We start from the raw sequence: 18,154 nt of genomic DNA, 5'->3' as shown, positions 1-18,154 counted from the left end.
TGATCAATTGCATTTTGTAACATTTTTAGGGTGATTAGGAGACGCAGTAAAATGACTAGACCTCTTCCAATGTCCCAGTGGTTTCGGCATGAAGGTGATTTGCTTGTGGTATATCCACACGTACAGTGATGCAGCCTGTCCTGGCCCAGAGCAAACCGAGTGGATTACATTAAAGAAATACAAAAAAAGAGTCATATGTACATATGTGACGGGTCGGAGCCCGCCCCTGTGTGTAGTGTATGTGTGACGGGTCGGAGCCCGCCCCTGTGTGTAGCGTATGTGTGACGGGTCGGAGCCCGCCCCTGTGTGTAGTGTATGTGTGACGGGTCGGAGCCCGCCCCTGTGTGTAGCGTATGTGTGATGCGTCGGAGCCCGCCCCTGTGTGTAGCGTATGTGTGACACGTCGGAGCCCGCCCCTGTGTGTAGTGTATGTGTGACGGGTCGGAGCCCGCCCCTGTGTGTAGTGTATGTGTGACGGGTCGGAGCCCGCCCCTGTGTGTAGCGTATGTGTGACGCGTCGGAGCCCGCCCCTGTGTGTAGCGTATGTGTGACGCGTCGGAGCCCGCCCCTGTGTGTAGTGTATGTGTGACGGGTCGGAGCCCGCCCCTGTGTGTAGTGTATGTGTGACGGGTCGGAGCCCGCCCCTGTGTGTAGCGTATGTGTGACGCGTCGGAGCCCGCCCCTGTGTGTAGTGTATGTGTAACGGGTCGGAGCCCGCCCCTGTGTGTAGTGTATGTGTGACGGGTCGGAGCCCGCCCCTGTGTGTAGTGTATGTGTGACGGGTCGGAGCCCGCCCCTGTGTGTAGTGTATGTGTGACGGATGGGAGTGTTCCACGAGGGGGGAGCCCGAGCGTCCAGCGCACACAAGCCTGTGTCTGTCTACTTCCTGGTCTGACGTCGCCCACAAGCCATCCGGGTGACAACATATCACAGTTAATTATAGTAACTGACCTAAGATTAGCTAAAAAGCTGTGTGTTTGAGGCCTCATTCATCATTATATCCCTTACTAGGGTTATCATTCCATATGAGATTCAACAGCGCCACCTATGGTCTACAGTTTGTAATTCGGTATTGTGTTCCACATGCCTTGTTCTGTGCCAGTACTAAAATTCAGCACTCTGCGTCGACTAGATAAGACACCGGGGCTTCATGCCAGCCCTGTATGTAAATCAATTGAACTGGTTTGCCAAATTCTCTATTCCATATGTTGACATGTTACAGCAGTGAGACCCTCCTCACCTGGCGTGCTTCACACAAACTCACCATTTTGTTGAAGGTCTTTGATTTGTTCTGGAGGAACTGAAATGTAATCGCCAGTGCTCTCATTCCCAGATTGCAGCCCGTAGAAGTCAGCCCCAGCGGAATCATGGCTGAGGACCCGCTGTTTCACTTTGAGTTCTGGCAGAAACAAGCAACGCATTACAGTCATGATTCAAACTCTGGGCACGGGGAGCTCCCCCCTATGGGCTACGGTAGAAACTGACGCAATGTGGAGCACATATTGGGGAAACTCTACCTAGTACATTTCAGGGCTCTCTCTTTTTTTATGGTGCTTAGTCCCAAAGTGACTTTATAATAGTGTTTGGACAAACATTAGAATTTTCAAACAAACACTGCTTTGAAATGTTCTGTATTGACCATGTTTGTAGTCGCTCATATAACCTGCTGTATGATATGACAAGCATGTACTTTCATTTTAAAACCCGGTATCTTAGGTTACAGAAAGCTCTCAGTTTCTATGCCTTACTCAACTTCCTGGGTCATTTCACAGCAGTTTCTTCTGGCTTAAAACATTCCTGTGACATCACCCTTTGATCTTGTGACTGATTCATTCTACAAATCTTTTAACTAAAAGAGTGGCTTTGAAGAGAAGGGGAGTGCGGGGCAGATATACTGTTGATTTCCGAATCCACAGTTTGTGCTACCAATCCACAGAACACTGTTGATTCTTCAACGAAACCACAGTCAGAACAATTCAACAGAAAAGTCAATACCATTGTATTACACAACAATCATTTTAACAATTAGTTAATTAATTATAGAAATGTTTTAAGTGGCCTAAACAACTCTAAGTGCTGAAGCGGTAACATATCATTCCACAGTCTCTTGAGCCTAAAGGCACTCGAAAGAGTGAATTATTTTTACTGCTTCAACACTTATCGTTGTTTATCCCTTACTTAAAGCATGTTACTGGCTGAAATCAAGTCAGAGAATAAGGGAATCAGCTGACTAGTTAATGACTCGAATGAAGTGTTGAAGAGGTGGGTGCAATTTCACCTGCCAGGTGATGCAACACTAACTGAAGCATGGGTTGTAAACACATTTATTTAACAAAGTGCTGTACCATATTTCATGTTTTAAAATAAAAAAATACATGTGCACAATGGGTAAGATTTATGGCATTATTTTTTTAGCTACAATCACCATAACTGGTTTGAAAATAAATGGTATTTATATGCCTTTCCCAGATGGAAATGTTCTGTGATAACAGGCAAACACAGAAAATGTAAACGCAATACTGGGGGCGTGCTATTAAAGTGAGCTATTCTTCATATGTGTAGAGCATGGCAGCGGGGTGCTTAACGTACTGATGTTACTGCTGTCTATCACCATCTCACTGCTTCCAGCCGTCAGCAGCAGGTTAAGATTAGCAGCCATCCTGTCAATGCTCTGGACCACTGTCATGGGTCCATTTACAAGCTAGAAAAAAGAAATGACAACAGACACAATTTAAACTGGTATTGAGCTCCTGTAAAGTATCTTCCACTCCAAGAGTGACCTTGAGAGAGTTGCTGATAAAATCAAGCTCGAATTGCCTATTGACATCGCACAGAATACAAGGCAGAGTTAGAATTGGTTTAAGAGTGCTGCCTTCTGTAAAGTGAGATTCAGTAGTTAAAGCATTTCTACATTACAATGTACTGTGTATGCTTGTGTACTATTTTTTTTAAATATATACAGTATATATATATATATACACACTACTGGTCAAAAGTTTTAGAACACCCCCATTTTTCCAGTTTTTATTGAAATTTAAGCAGTTCAAGTCCAGTGAATAACCTGAAATGGTGCAAAGGTAAGCGGTAAACTGCCAGAGGTTAAAAAAAAAAGTTTAGGTTACCAAAAACTGAAAAATAATGTACATTTCAGAGTTATACAAAAAGGCCTTTTTCAGGGAACAAGTAATGGGTTAACAACTTACAGCTGTTCTGCAGCAATGGAAGTAAATTAAGCCTTGAAAGTTGATGCTAACAATTCCTACAGGTGTCCCAACTTTTGTTGATTACTTACAAACCCTCTGTCTGTATAAAAGCAGTGTTGGAACAGACTGTGTTACTACACCCTCTTAAGCATTATTTGGACAGTATTGTACTGCAGTAAGTAGTATATTGCTCTCATAATGGCGAGAAAAAGTCAATTAACAAAGGAAGACAGACAGACCATTATAACCCTTAAAAGTGTAGGTCTTTCCTTTAGAGAAATTGCAAAGAAAGCCAAGGTGTCAGTGAGTACAGTTTCCTACACCATCAAAAGGCACTTGGAAACTGGAGGAAACTCTGACAGGAAGAGGTCTGGCAGACCCAAAGCCACAACAGAATCAGAAGACAAGTTCCAGAGAGTCAACAGCTTGCATGACAGGCGGCTCACAGGACAACAGCTTCAAGCACAGCTTAACACTGGTCGAAGTAAGCAAGTCTCAGTTTCAACTGTGAAGAGAAGACTTCGAGCTGCAGGTTTGACAGGTCGAGTGGCAGTAAGAAAGCCATTGCTAAGATGGCAAAATAAGAAAAAGAGGCTTGCCTACTGAAGACTGGAAGAAGGTCTTATGGATCGATGAATCAAAATTTGAAATCTTCGGTTCATCACGCAGGGTTTTTGTACGCCGTCGAGTAGGTGAAAGGATGGTTCCTCGGTGTGTGACACCAACTGTCAAACATGGAGGAGGAAGCGTGATGGGCTGGGGCTCTTTTGCTGGATCCAGAGTCGGCGACTTGCACAGAGTGAGTGGCACCCTGAACCAAAACTGCTACCACAGCATTTTGCAGCGCCATGCAATACCCTCTGGTATACGCCTAGTTGGTCAGGGGTTCATCCTACAGCAAGATAATGACCCAAAACATACCTCCAGGCTATGTCAGAACTACCTTAGAAGAAAAGAACAAGACGGTTGGCTTCAAATCATGGAATGGCCAGCACAGTCTCCAGACTTAAACCCCATCGAGCTGGTTTGGGATGAACTGGACAGAAGGGTGAAAGCAAAGCAACCTACAAGCGCAACATATTTGTGGGAACTTCTGCAATAGTGTTGGGAAGAACTTTCCGAACAATATTTGATTTCCATTGTAGAAAGAATGCCACAAGTGTGTTCCGCTGTTATATCTGCAAAAGGTGGCTACTTTGATGAGTCAAAAATTTAGATTAAATTTTGTTAAACAAAACGATTCCATGATTTCTTTTTTATCTCCAATTGTTTATTTGTTCTGTGCTTTAATTTCAGAGTACATTGAGACATTAAACTGCGTAAATTTCAATAAAAACTGGAAAAATGGAGGTGTTCTAAAACTTTTGACCGGTAGTGTATATATATGTATATACAGTACTGTGCAAAAGTTTTAGGCAGGTGTGAAAAAATGCTGTAAAGTAAGAATGCTTTCAAAAATAGACATGTTAATAGTTTATATTTATCAATTAACCAAATGCAAAGTGAGTGAACAGAAGGAAAATATACATCAAATCAATATTTGGTCTGACCACCCTTTGCCTTCAAAACAGCATCAATTCTTCTAGGTACACTTGCACACAGTTTTTGAAGGAACTCGGCAGGTAGGTTGGCCCAAACATCTTGGAGAACTAACCACAGTTCTTCTGTGGATTTAGGCAGCCTCAGTTGCTTCTCTCTCTTCATGTAATCCCAGACAGACTCGATGATGTTGAGATCAGGGCTCTGTGGGGGCCATACCATCACTTCCAGGACTCCTTGTTCTTCTTTACGCTGAAGATAGTTCTTAATGACTTTCGCTGTATGTTTGGGGTCGTTGTCATGCTGCAGAATAAATTTGGGGCCAATCAGATGCCTCCCTGATGGTATTGCATGATGGATAAGTATCTGCCTGTACTTCTCAGCATTGAGGAGACCATTAATTCTGACCAAATCCCCAACTCCATTTGCAGAAATGCAGCCCCAAACTTGCAAGGAACCTCCACCATGCTTCACTGTTGCCTGCAGACACTCATTCGTGTACCGCTCTCCAGCCCTTCGACGAACAAACTGCCTTCTGCTACAGCCAAATATTTCAAATTTTGACTCATCAGTCCAGAGCACCTGCTGCCATTTTTCTGCACCCCAGTTCCTGTGTTTTCGTGCATAGTTGAGTCGCTTGGCCTTGTTTCCATGTCGGAGGTATGGCTTTTTGGCCGCAAGTCTTCCATGAAGGCCACTTCTGACCAGACTTCGGACAGTAGATGGGTGTACCAGGGTCCCACTGTTTTCTGCCAATTCTGAGCTGATGGCACTGCTGGACATCTTCTGATTGTGAAGGGAAGTAAGCATGATGTGTCTTTCATCTGCTGCAGTAAGTTTCCTTGGCCGACCACTGCGTCTACGGTCCTCAATGTTGCCCGTTTCTTTGTGCTTCTTCAAAAGAGCTTGGACAGCACATCTGGAAACCCCTGTCTGCCTTGAAATTTCTGCCTGGGAGAGACCTTGCTGATGCAGTATAACTACCTTGTGTCTTGTTGCTGTGCTCAGTCTTGCCATGGTGTATAACTTTTGACAGTAAACTGTCTTCAGCAACCTCACCTTGTAAGCTGAGTTTGGCTGTTCCTCACCCAGTTTTATTCCTCCTACACAGCTGTTTCTGTTTCAGTTAATGATTGTGTTTCAACCTACATATTGAATTGATGATCATTAGCACCTGTTTGGTATAATTGTTTAATCATACACCTGACTATATGCCTACAAAATCCCTGACTTTGTGCAAGTGTACCTAGAAGAATTGATGCTGTTTTGAAGGCAAAGGGTGGTCACACCAAATATGGATTTGATTTAGATTTTTCTTCTGTTCACTCACTTTGCATTTAGTTAATTGATAAATACTATCTATTAACATGTTTATTTTTAAGTATTCTTACTTTACAGCATTTTTTCACACCTGCCTAAAACTTTTGCACAGTACTGTATGTATATATATATATATATATATATATATATATATATATATATATATATATATATATATATATATATGTATGTGTGTATATATATATATATATATATATATATATATATATATGTATGTGTGTATATATGTATATATATATATATATATATATACACACACATGTGTATGTATGTATGCATATATATAATATATACACACACACACACAGTATATATATTATTATTTATTTATTTCTTAGCAGACGCCCTTATCCAGGGCGACTTACAATCGTAATCAAAAACATTTCAAGCGTTACAATACAAGTTACAATATATAATGTGTAAATGCTTGCTGACTGAGTCACACCTGTGTGTGTGTATATTATATATATATATATATATATATATATATATATATATATATATATATATATACACACACACACACCATATTATTTTGTATACACTGTTTCTTAAGTATTGTAATATTATTATGAACGAAAAGAACAAATATTGAGAAGCTAAAAACAGGCAACAGGCATACATGCTTTTTCTCTTTTTCTCTTTTTGAAGAACGCTCTGACACTGAATCAAAATGACATTCTCTTTCTACAAAGTAATAAAAGCAGTCTTCAAGCTTTGGTGTACCTCTGGGAATGTATGCTGACACAGTTTCATCTGGCCTCATACTGTTTGATGGCCCACATGGAGTTCTATGACTTTACTTAGAAGGTCTCATTTGTATTTTACTCAATAAGCTAAAAATAAAAAAGAGCCCAAATACCTTTAGACAAACACATTGGTTTCTTCCCTGTATCAATATTGGTTAATAATATGGAAAGAGAAACAATGTACTAGATAGAAAAATGTAGCATGCATTGGTGTCATTGGATATTGCTTGTTTTACACTCCCACCTAGAGGTCAAAACGCCCACTGCAAGATAATATAATCTCATTTATTTAAACCAGGCGTGTCAGGAGGGCCGCAGTGTCTTCTGGCTTTCGTTCCACCCGAGCTCTCAGTTACTTAATTGGGCTAATTATTTGCATCATTGGACAAATTTAACACTTCTCCCCAGGCCCTTAAAATGTTTTATAGGTAGTGTAGCTTGAATAAAGTGCATTTTTAAATCAACTGTAAAATACCTTTAAAAAAAATATAACATTTTTCCAATTAAACAAATAATTAGATCAATTACGTTAACTGAGAGCTTAAGTTGGAATGAAAATCAGAAGACCCTGTGGCCCTCAAGGACTGGAGTTTGACACCCCTAATTTAAACAGTGCATGCCCCACCTTAAAACTAGTCTTTACAATTAGAAAATATCACTTTTAGTATTGCTTTTAAAACATCAAATTAAAGTCTACATTTTGAATTTCTGTTGTGTTCCCTGATGAAATAATGTAATTGCCTCGCTAGTAACGTTTAACAGTCATATTACAGAGGAGGCAAGGGGTGTAGCTGGGTTTCAATCTAGACTCTTACCTCCCTAATTGCTGCCCACTTGCTGACATGGTCCTTTTCAAACATTGCACCCGCCACTGCAATGAAGTTCCTGCTGAGTTCCCCAATGGTTACCGTGCTCTCGCTGGCTTTAACATCCATGTCGGCCACATGTATGAGAAACTGCACTAGCGCCAGCAGGTCAGACGGCTCCAGCTCCCCATCGGCTTCTCTGAGGGCTTGGTGTGTGTAATGCAGAATCTGGTGCACTTCAGAGACACTCAGGTTTACTGAACACTTAGTAGACAAACATTCTTCAATCTGAGGAAGGGAGAACTCTGGAGGTTAGCTGCTGTTCGGAGCTCAATTTACACCCTGAGCACACTCGTGACCTCAACACTATACCGCAAATCCAAGCCCTTTATTCTCAGTTTTTGCCACGTTTTACAAAAGCTATAGGTTAATATTTTCACCAAAAGTTTGGCCGACTCAAGCATGTGAAAATACAGATTTAAAACAAGAAAATGCGTGACTTCACATTCGGTAAATACGTATGTGAAAAATATAGTTTCAGTGTAATATGGAGCTGTCTGTTTGACATAATGAACTTAAGTACTGATGCAGGTGAGCTTCATCAGCTTTACACAGTTTGCATTCACACAAACAGAAGCAGGTGAGCTGCTTTTCTGACCATTTCTGTTGATTAGCTCCTGATATCTTTGTGGGAAACTGGGGATTTCATTATTTTCACCCTTTTTTCACCCATTTTTTAAAAATAAACACAGATAAATTCCCAGGAAATTATATATAAAATAAAAACCAAAAATAAAGTCACTTGAGTATATTAGATTAAGAAGCAAAGTCAGAGGTTTGATTTGTTGAATTTGTATATTTCAGGTTTTTCTGTATGTGTTTAATTTTTAACAAATATGTATTTTTTTAATTCTATTTATTAGTTTTACAATTGAGCAACAATTATACATATAATTAAATACATATTGAACAAGTGGATTACCTACAGCCGAAGAGCCCCACAAATGTCAAGTCCCTCCCCCTCCAGGAAACCACCTTCCCCTCAAGTCCATTTCCTGTTAATGGCCACCTGTGGCACAGTGGTTTGCAGTGCGCAGCTATAGAGGTGATGCAATGCGTAAACAAGTTCCTGGTCCAAGCAATTATTTATTTGTTTTAATTGTAATCCAGGGCGTGTTGGCGACCGCAAATAATAATCCCAGACAATACACAGCAATGTGCATTGCACAGTTTAAACCACGGGTTACAGTCCCAAAATAATAAACACAGTATAAACGCACACACACAACACAACACAAGCACGATCACAAGTCCAGAGTGAGTGCGAACGTGCAAGTGGTGAAATACAATTTATTCGTGCACAGTGGTGAAGTGTTGTCCAGGTTGGTGCTGGCCTTTAGCGACAGCTCCCGGTATGTGTTAGCCGTCTAACAAGAACAAATGAGTTCAATTAGAAACGACAAAACAAACAAACACTAAACACTCACGGTACTTTTATTACTCTCCTTCAATAGTTCTCTCTCGACCATAACAAAGGAGCAGTTCGCTCGGCCACGTCCCCTTTTGTATCGTCAGCCATGCCCCCTTGGTAAGCGAGTGCAATCACTTTTCCTCCAATCGCGATTGCCACATCGCTCCCCGTCTGGGGCGATGACTTGGTGTACTGTGGCTCCGCCCCCTTTCTAGCTGCCCGACTTCCACCTTTCCCTGGAATGAATTGTCAGACCATCCAGTCCGGGGCACTCTGTTCCCTTTACACAGTGCCCTCACAGGTCAGGAGGGAGATTTATAACCAAGATTCATTCTTTCTCTGTCACACCACCCCACTGTAACTGCCCACAGTTTGTGATGAGTAACTGAACTTCATGTCTAGTGCTGGTCCTATATAGCAACTTGTGGAAAATGTACTGTCCAGGAATAAAACCATTTTAATGGTATAAAACGTGTTCAGAGTGGTTTCTTGGTAGTTCTATATTGCTAATTGTATTTGCACTCATATAGGGCCCTAATATAGTGTTAGGGCAGTAACATAAAAGAATCTGATACAAGTTACTTAACAAAATTATAACTAGTTACAGTAACTTATTACTTTACAGTAGCAGTTACGAATAGTTACTTCTCAGGCACAGTTTACATCTTACAGAGATATTTATTTTCGGTTTGGTCAGGCTGCAGCTCAAACTATTATGGCAAACCCACTCCTTCCCTCCTCTGATGACTGACAGCACGTTCATGTGACAGGCAGCACACCCACTCCTTCACTCCTCTGATGATTGACAGCACGTTCATGTGACAGGCAGCACACCCACTCCTTCCCTCCTCTGATGACTGACAGCACGTTCATGTGACAGGCAGCACACCCACTCCTTCACTCCTCTGATGATTGACAGCACGTTCATGTGACAGGCAGCACACCCACTCCTTCCCTCCTCTGATGACTGACAGCACGTTCATGTGACAGGCAGCACACCCACTCCTTCCCTCCTCTGATGACTGACAGCACGTTCATGTGACAGGCAGCACACCCACTCCTTCACTCCTCTGATGATTGACAGCACGTTCATGTGACAGGCAGCACACCCACTCCTTCCCTCCTCTGATGACTGACAGCACGTTCATGTGACAGGCAGCACACCCACTCCTTCACTCCTCTGATGATTGACAGCACGTTCATGTGACAGGCAGCACACCCACTCCTTCCCTCCTCTGATGATTGACAGCACGTTCATGTGACAGGCAGCACACCCACTCCTTCACTCCTCTGATGATTGACAGCACGTTCATGTGACAGGTAGGGTTTGACTGTTTAAGTGCTTTCTGATTTCCACGTTATGCATTAATCATAGTACTTCTTTTTTAAATGTGCGTGACTTTTTCACATAACATGTAGTGTATTACCACATTTCGTTACTTGTCTGAAAAAGTAACCATTACAGTTACAAGTTGCTGAAAAATGTACTCAGATTACAGCAATGTGTTATGTGTTGCACGTTACTCCCCAACACTGTCTAATTATGGAGTTAATGAACTCCAGTAACTTCATGTTTCATCAAGTAACTCCTTCAGCACTACAGATACAGCAGACTGCAGTCTAAGCGAAATGATTTCACTCAACACAGCAAATCAATTCATTAGCCCAGACCTCAATTGTAACTGCAGATGACTCCCAAAAAGATTTGACCAACTTTAGATACTTGTAAAGTGTCAGCAGTGTGGAGTAGTGGTTAGGGCTCTGGACTCTTGACCGGAGGGTCGTGGGTTCAATCCCCGGTGGGGGACAAATCTGCTGTACCCTTGAGCAAGGTACTTTACCTAGATTGCACCAGTAAAAACCCAACTGTATAAATGGGTAATTGTATGTAAAAATAATGTGTAAAAAATAATGGAATTGTATGAAAAATAATGTGATATCTTGTAACACTTGTAAGTCGCCCTCAGTAATATCTGAAATGTTGAGTTTGCTTACCGTGGAACTGTTGGTAAGTTTTATCAAATAGTCGATGAACTGAGTGTTACTTTCTTCACGAGCTTCTTGCATTTCCTTTAACTTCAAATATGTACCTGCAACATAATAATTAGCATTGTTATCACGGAGTGTCAATTTCAATCCGAATAAACACCTATATCATTTTCTAAAATAGTCAAAATGATTCAAGTGCACTGGAAAGCATTATATATGGAATGAGAAACAAAAATACAGTTTAATTGTGGAAGAAGAAAATATAACCACATATGCTAAAATTATATTTTATAAACCGTATACAGATTTGTTTTTTTTTTAGGTATAAAATGGTCTTATAACTTTATATAGCAGTTTTTGTTGACTACGGTATAACGAAAGCATTGAAAACCACGTACATAAGGTACAGTAGAGAATTTAAAATAGTAACAAGAAAGTTCAACTTCATGGTAAGTTATGAGGTAAGGTACAGTACCTTAACATACTGTAAGATATGGGTTACATTATTTAAAAAGCATTTCATTAGCAAATTACCTTTTTTGTGTTTGCACACGAATGCTAGAGGTCTTGTGCAAGGGCTGTAGCCATGTGTTTGCTGCTGCGTTACCGGGGCGATATGAAAGGCCCTGCATTCTTTATTGGGTAGAGATTTAAGATCTGGAGTGCAGGGAACACAAACAAGAGAGTGCACTGAACAATGCAACCATTAATAAACAAAACAAAGTGGAATGAAATAGTGGGGAAATGGTAGCTCCACTATGATACTAGCTTACCAAATAATATCTATTCTGTAATAAGCACCATCATTTTATGAATTAGGTCTCAGAAGTTAAAAGCCGCAGGGGTGCTTATAACTTCTCAGTTTTAAAAGTCACCAATATGTGATGGCAAACAATACAGCCAGTGGTGCAATGAGGGGGGGGTGGGGGGGGGCTCAGGGGGCTGGAGCCCACCCCCCAGCTATAGACGCTACTACAAATTCATGATTGTACAGCCGCATTTACATAAAGATATTCTATGGAAGCAGTGTGGCAAACATTGCTTCCAACAACTAATGAAAACCATGAATGTATGCAGCTTACAAAATGTGGTAAGGTGCTTGTCTATCGCAACACATGTGTCACTTCTGGAAGGACTATTTGTTTGCGGGACCCTGTTGCAGCTAAGCTGAGCGTGCAACTGCAGGACTGCTGCAAGCTTGCACCAGCGGTGACCTTCCCCCGGGCTCGGGAAAAGAGATACACAAGACTTGGGGTGCACCTGGCGGGAGGCGGAGGCAGGTTTGGGAAGGGGGGGCTGTGATTGACCCCCCGTGTATAAAATGCAGTGGTAAAGTGCGGGGATAGTTTGCAGGGCTGGGATATAAATAGTGCTGGAAATCGTGTTAAGGGTGCAAGTTCGGAGATTGGCGGGAGCCTGTGACACCCAGTGAGAGAACAGAGAATCGAATAAAATTGGCGAGACCTGTTTACATTTAACCTTCTATTTTGCTGAATGTGTTTTTACTGTATGCCTCCTTTTTGTTTTATCCCCTCCGTGTCCAGTCGTGTCAGCTTGTGCTGGACAGAAAATAACGCAGCCTGCCGGCTACTGATTTATTCTTTCTTCATTATAATCCTTTTGCTAAAATACAGCGTGGGAAAAAAATGATGTTGTTTTATTTTGTGGTCATCAATTAAGTGACAGCGATCTAATAATTATATTGAAGACTGCTGGATACCGGCGTACCTTACAAGTTTCCCATGCCTGACACTAGACCACAAAAAAGAGAAACACACTTTTCAGCACATATGGCTGCTGCAATACTCATGGCTGGCATAGAGTGCTGCACAGCCGGGTGGATTTTGTAAATTGTGTGCGACATTTGCACCTGGCAGCGTTACACGAAGCAGGAGAGATGTGGAAAGCTTTGGTGCTTGTTGCCTAATCACCTGGCTGACTCTTCTGACAAATCAATAATGGAGCTAGTTCAGGTAAGAGATTACTTCTTTTATACAGTGTTGTTACTAATTTGCAAATGGGCTTTGTTAAAGAATATATTCATTATATTTAGGAACACGAAATTATACCTAATTTCACTTTGGTGATGAAGAAGTCGAGGGAGACTACTCTTTGTAACACTGAACTGAACATTCGTTGATTAAAAATTAAAATCCTTCAGCACTCTCAGGCGCATTAAGAGCTATACATGCTCAACTATGAGAGAATATCAGCTCACTGGGTTAGCACTACTGGCCCCCCCCTGAGCCCCCCCCCCCCCCAAAATGAAACAATGAAAATCCTGGTTGCGCCCCTGAAAACAGCCTACACTGTGATATGTTATACCTCTTCAAATTCCATTTCAGTGTGAAAACAAGCATGCAATTAACATACTGGAAACATTAGTAATCTGTCATTTTAAAACATGAAATATATGCCCCATTCACAGACTCTGTTTTTATGAATAAAGTTTCATACAGTGATTGTTTTTTTTAAATAAGGTATTTTATATATGTTTGTATATATGTAACAGGAGGAATGGACGTGAACCAGCGACCACGCGCACCACAAGCAAGCTTCTTAACCACTATGCAAGCGGACAGGGGGCACAATCTGTGATGGCTTACACTGCACGATTTTTGCTGATCGCCGACGACTAATTTCTTAAAATCTGGGACAAAATGAGGTTGTCTGGGACAAAATGGTCGATAAGTGTGAGAGGGTCTACGATGCCCCGTTAATGGCTTCTGCGATCTCCCGACGCTCTTATGACATCCCGACAAATTTCTAACATGTCAGAAAACTTTAGTCCCCAACAAAGCAGTTCGTGAAATGTGTGAGGGGCTACGGGCCGATTTCTTGATGAATGCTGCCAGTAGCCAATAGGACAAGCTAGCAACAATGGCGACGAAGAGAAAGGTTGTGCCCCACAAGGTGTGGAGCCTCGAAATTGAGGAAAGGATGGTGGAGATGTGGCAGGAACATCCGTGTCTCTTTGACATGTGACATTTCCTATCATGATCGCTCATTGAAGGAACAAAGATGGAGGGAAATTGCTTTGGAACTTCAGGTACCTGGTAATTGCCGAAGCAGATACTATGTGTGGTAGTGTGTGCTCTCATGGCAATCAATTTCTACAGTCAGTATTCGATATCCCTTTCAAACCCCTACTGTATGCTTGTATTGCTAATTTAATCAAAATACGAGGAGGGGTGCGCGTCTGTGTGTGTGAGAAATAGAGAGAATGTAGATTACGCTGTTGCAAATTTAAACCTATGACAAACTTGTAGTAGCTTACTATTAAAGTTGTATTCTAGTCTGTTCAATAGCGCAACACTCGCTCGTAGTACAAAATATTTATAAATATAAACAATTTATTCATCAGAATTTGGTATTCTGATGAAGATCGCTAGACGGCCAATCTCCCACGCCAATCTTTTAATCTAATAAATATTTTGTACTATGAGCAAGTGTTGCGCTTTTTGAACAGATTAGATTTTATTATTTTGGATGCACCTCGACTCGAGTTGGTTCAGAGCACAGACATCAAGGAAATAAATATTGACATTGCTATAATGTTATAACTGTTATAAACGTTTTTTTTTATCACAATATTGAACATTTGAGCAGTCTATGGCCCTGAAGTAACACTGTTTGCTTCAATTGGTTCATGTTGGGTCCAATCAGCTGAGGCTTCAGTCCCATCACTAGTCATTTTGTACTGAAGGCTAATGCCCCGCTGTCACAAAGACGGCCGGAGTGGGTGGTGTCAGACCAGAGCCAGGAAATAAATAAACAGAGAGATGTGGTTTGATGAAGCTGGGCGCGTGATTGCGCTCAGCATTTAATAATTAAACAGAACAGAACAGAAAATAAAAGGTTGGAACACAAAAACACAGGGCACGGCACTGGTAGCCAAAATAAAGAGACAAACAAAACGGACAGACACTAACAAACAGGGACGAACAAACACGGTGAGTACAAACACTTATATTTACGATCTTATTTATTTTAACTCCTCTCTCTCTCTCTCCCGTTCTCCACTCTCGAACACCCAACCCTGAGTGAAAGAACGTGCATCTATATATACTGTTGTGCTGGGATTCAATTACTAATTAATTATTCACTTGAATCCCAGCACGTGAATTAATTCTGTGCAACCCCGTGCTCACATATTACATTTAACCAGCACGTGAAGTGATTTGTGCCCTCCTCGTGCCTAAATATAAATCTACATTTTTAAATACACGTGAAACACAGACCCGTTTATATCCCGTGTACCAATGACTATACACCAACATTAACACACGCACGCAACATACAACACATAATAAGCACACAGGGGCGGGGCACATTGCCACACCCGCCTACAAATGTTGTGCTCTTTTGTTAAAGCCTTTATTTTGACCCTCGTGCCGTGTTTATTTTTATTTGTGTTAAATAAATGTGCACAACAGAGCTTCAACTGCAGCTTTTCCTGACTCAGTCTTAATCCTGACACAATCCTGCTACCCAACTGTATTCCATGCAAACTAAAATCAGACACTTCATTTCAGTTACATAGTTGAAGAGACGTAATGTTATGATCATTATAAAACTATTTATCAGTAAGTTTAGCTATGAAAAGCAATCCTTAAGAGCCATCAGATCTTAACGAATGCGTTCTTCTTCTTGTGTAGATGGAGAGTCTGTCTGTTCTGCTTCAGGCATCACAACCTGCTACCTTAGTAACAAAGTAAGGGCAAAGCACCTCAGGGGTCTCTAAGAGATCTCAAGCATGTCATCTTACAGCCGCAGGGGTTTTATCAATAAGAGAATACAATTTGATAAAACAGCTCCAGAAACTCTTCTGTTAAAACGAGCCAATAATATCAAACTCATTCACAAAAAAACCTTTTCTGGCAACAGCGAACATGTTTAATTATTATTATTATTTTTTTAAAATCTTAAACCAAAATCAGGCCTGCAGTGAAGGACATCCCTAAGTGCAAGCAATATGAAATGTGCTTCATCTCCTGCCACTATAAGGAATGTCATTAAATGGAACAGATTGCAAATCACATCCTGGTTTTGAAAACAGCCTTTATCACTTCTGTCACATTCTATGGTCTCCTATCTCAGCTTCACAGAGGGTTCCTCAATTACACTGACCCCTGGCATACTGCACCTAGCTGAACTGAAATTGTCCCATTGCTGTTGAAAATCAGACAGACATGCACACATACAGAGACAACATTCAATGGTGTAAACGTCTAAGCATGGTACTATGTCCAGAAAATGTGACCTGCTAAAAAATAAATAGAAAAATGGAAACGATCGAACAATAATAATAACGATAAATAACTGTAATATGCAAGTTTTGTGACTATAGGAAAGGCGACATTGATGCCCAATATATCAGTGACAGAAACATTTGATTTTTTAAAAATGAGACCTAATAAGTCTCATTTTAATAAATAGCCAGTCTCTCGCTTCTTCACTGTAGGCTTTTTAAAAGCTGAGCAATAGACACAGAGTGCGTCAGATCTCCGTGGCAACAGATCAGCCGCAATTTAACATGTAAAACAAGTACAGTAATACCTGTCAATTTATGAAAACACGAGAACCAGAGGTCTCCGTTTTCAGACTTACTGAACAAATTTCTCCAAACAAATCAATATAATAATTCTTACATATACAGTAAATAATACTTTATTCTTAACTTGTAGCTTATTAGAATCTGACACACCCTACGTCAACATCATAACGTAGCCTAAGACATTCTCGCAGGTCGGATGGGGAAAATAAAATAAATAAATAAAACTGAAGGTTATGTTAAGATTGGCGATCTAAATAATCCGCAGGCAGAAGATCTTACGCGGGAGTCTCCCAAAATAAAAGAGAGACTTCACAGGAATGCATACGAGAATGTGACATAACATGATCATTTTATCACATTATTTATGAATAATGTACATGGGAGGTTGTTGGCTATATAGTCTTGTCACTTTATACATATTTTCATCAAACAGTAAGAGATAATTACACCACCCACTCGATATATCGCGGGTGTCGGGGTCCAATACAAATCCGCTATACAGTGCCTTGCGAAAGTATTCGGCCCCCTTGAACTTTGCGACCTTTTGCCACATTTCAGGCTTCAAACATAAAGATATGAAACTGTAATTTTTTGTGAAGAATCAACAACAAGTGGGACACAATCATGAAGTGGAACGAAATTTATTGGATATTTCAAACTTTTTTAACAAATTAAAAACTGAAAAATTGGGCGTGCAAAATTATTCAGCCCCTTTACTTTCAGTGCAGCAAACTCTCTCCAGAAGTTCAGTGAGGATCTCTGAATGATCCAATGTTGACCTAAATGACTAATGATGATAAATAGAATCCACCTGTGTGTAATCAAGTCTCCGTATAAATGCACCTGCACTGTGATAGTCTCAGAGGTCCGTTTAAAGTGCAGAGAGCATCATGAAGAACAAGGAACACACCAGGCAGGTCCGAGATACTGTTGTGGAGAAGTTTAAAGCCGGATTTGGATACAAAAAGATTTCCCAAGCTTTAAACATCCCAAGGAGCACTGTGCAAGCGATAATATTGAAATGGAAGGAGTATCAGACCACTGCAAATCTACCAAGACCTGGCCGTCCCTCTAAACTTTCAGCTCATACAAGGAGAAGACTGATCAGAGATGCAGCCAAGAGGCCCATGATCACTCTGGATGAACTGCAGAGATCTACAGCTGAGGTGGGAGACTCTGTCCATAGGACAACAATCAGTCGTATACTGCACAAATATGGCCTTTATGGAAGAGTGGCAAGAAGAAAGCCATTTCTCAAAGATATCCATAAAAAGTGTCATTTACAGTTTGCCACAAGCCACCTGGGAGACACACCAAACATGTGGAAGAAGGTGCTCTGGTCAGATATAACCAAAATCGAACTTTTTGGCAACAATGCAAAACGTTATGTTTGGCGTAAAAGCAACACAGCTCATCACCCTGAACACACCATCCCCACTGTCAAACATGGTGGTGGCAGCATCATGGTTTGGGCCTGCTTTTCTTCAGCAGGGACAGGG

General features: G+C 41.0%; 1 protein-coding gene across 2 annotated transcripts in view; it reads right to left on the bottom strand.

The window, feature by feature from the left end:
• LOC117396771 (adhesion G-protein coupled receptor D2-like) overlaps positions 1 to 18,154 on the bottom strand; it is a 145,047-nt gene that overhangs the window by 90,573 nt on the left and 36,320 nt on the right. For both annotated transcript variants that reach the window (XM_059005506.1, XM_059005505.1), the window contains exons 6-10: positions 11,633 to 11,755; positions 11,105 to 11,199; positions 7,648 to 7,926; positions 2,590 to 2,701; positions 1,265 to 1,399 (exon numbers count right to left, since the gene is read on the bottom strand). In XM_059005506.1, the coding sequence (XP_058861489.1) occupies positions 1,265 to 1,399; positions 2,590 to 2,701; positions 7,648 to 7,926; positions 11,105 to 11,199; positions 11,633 to 11,755 (744 nt within the window). The remainder of the gene's footprint in view (positions 1 to 1,264; positions 1,400 to 2,589; positions 2,702 to 7,647; positions 7,927 to 11,104; positions 11,200 to 11,632; positions 11,756 to 18,154) is intronic.

This window comes from Acipenser ruthenus, chromosome 31 (assembly GCF_902713425.1).
Source record: "Acipenser ruthenus chromosome 31, fAciRut3.2 maternal haplotype, whole genome shotgun sequence".
Taxonomy (NCBI): Eukaryota; Metazoa; Chordata; class Actinopteri; order Acipenseriformes; family Acipenseridae; genus Acipenser; species Acipenser ruthenus.
Note: the sequence above shows the minus strand (reverse complement) of the source record. Positions and strands in the feature narration are given on the sequence as shown.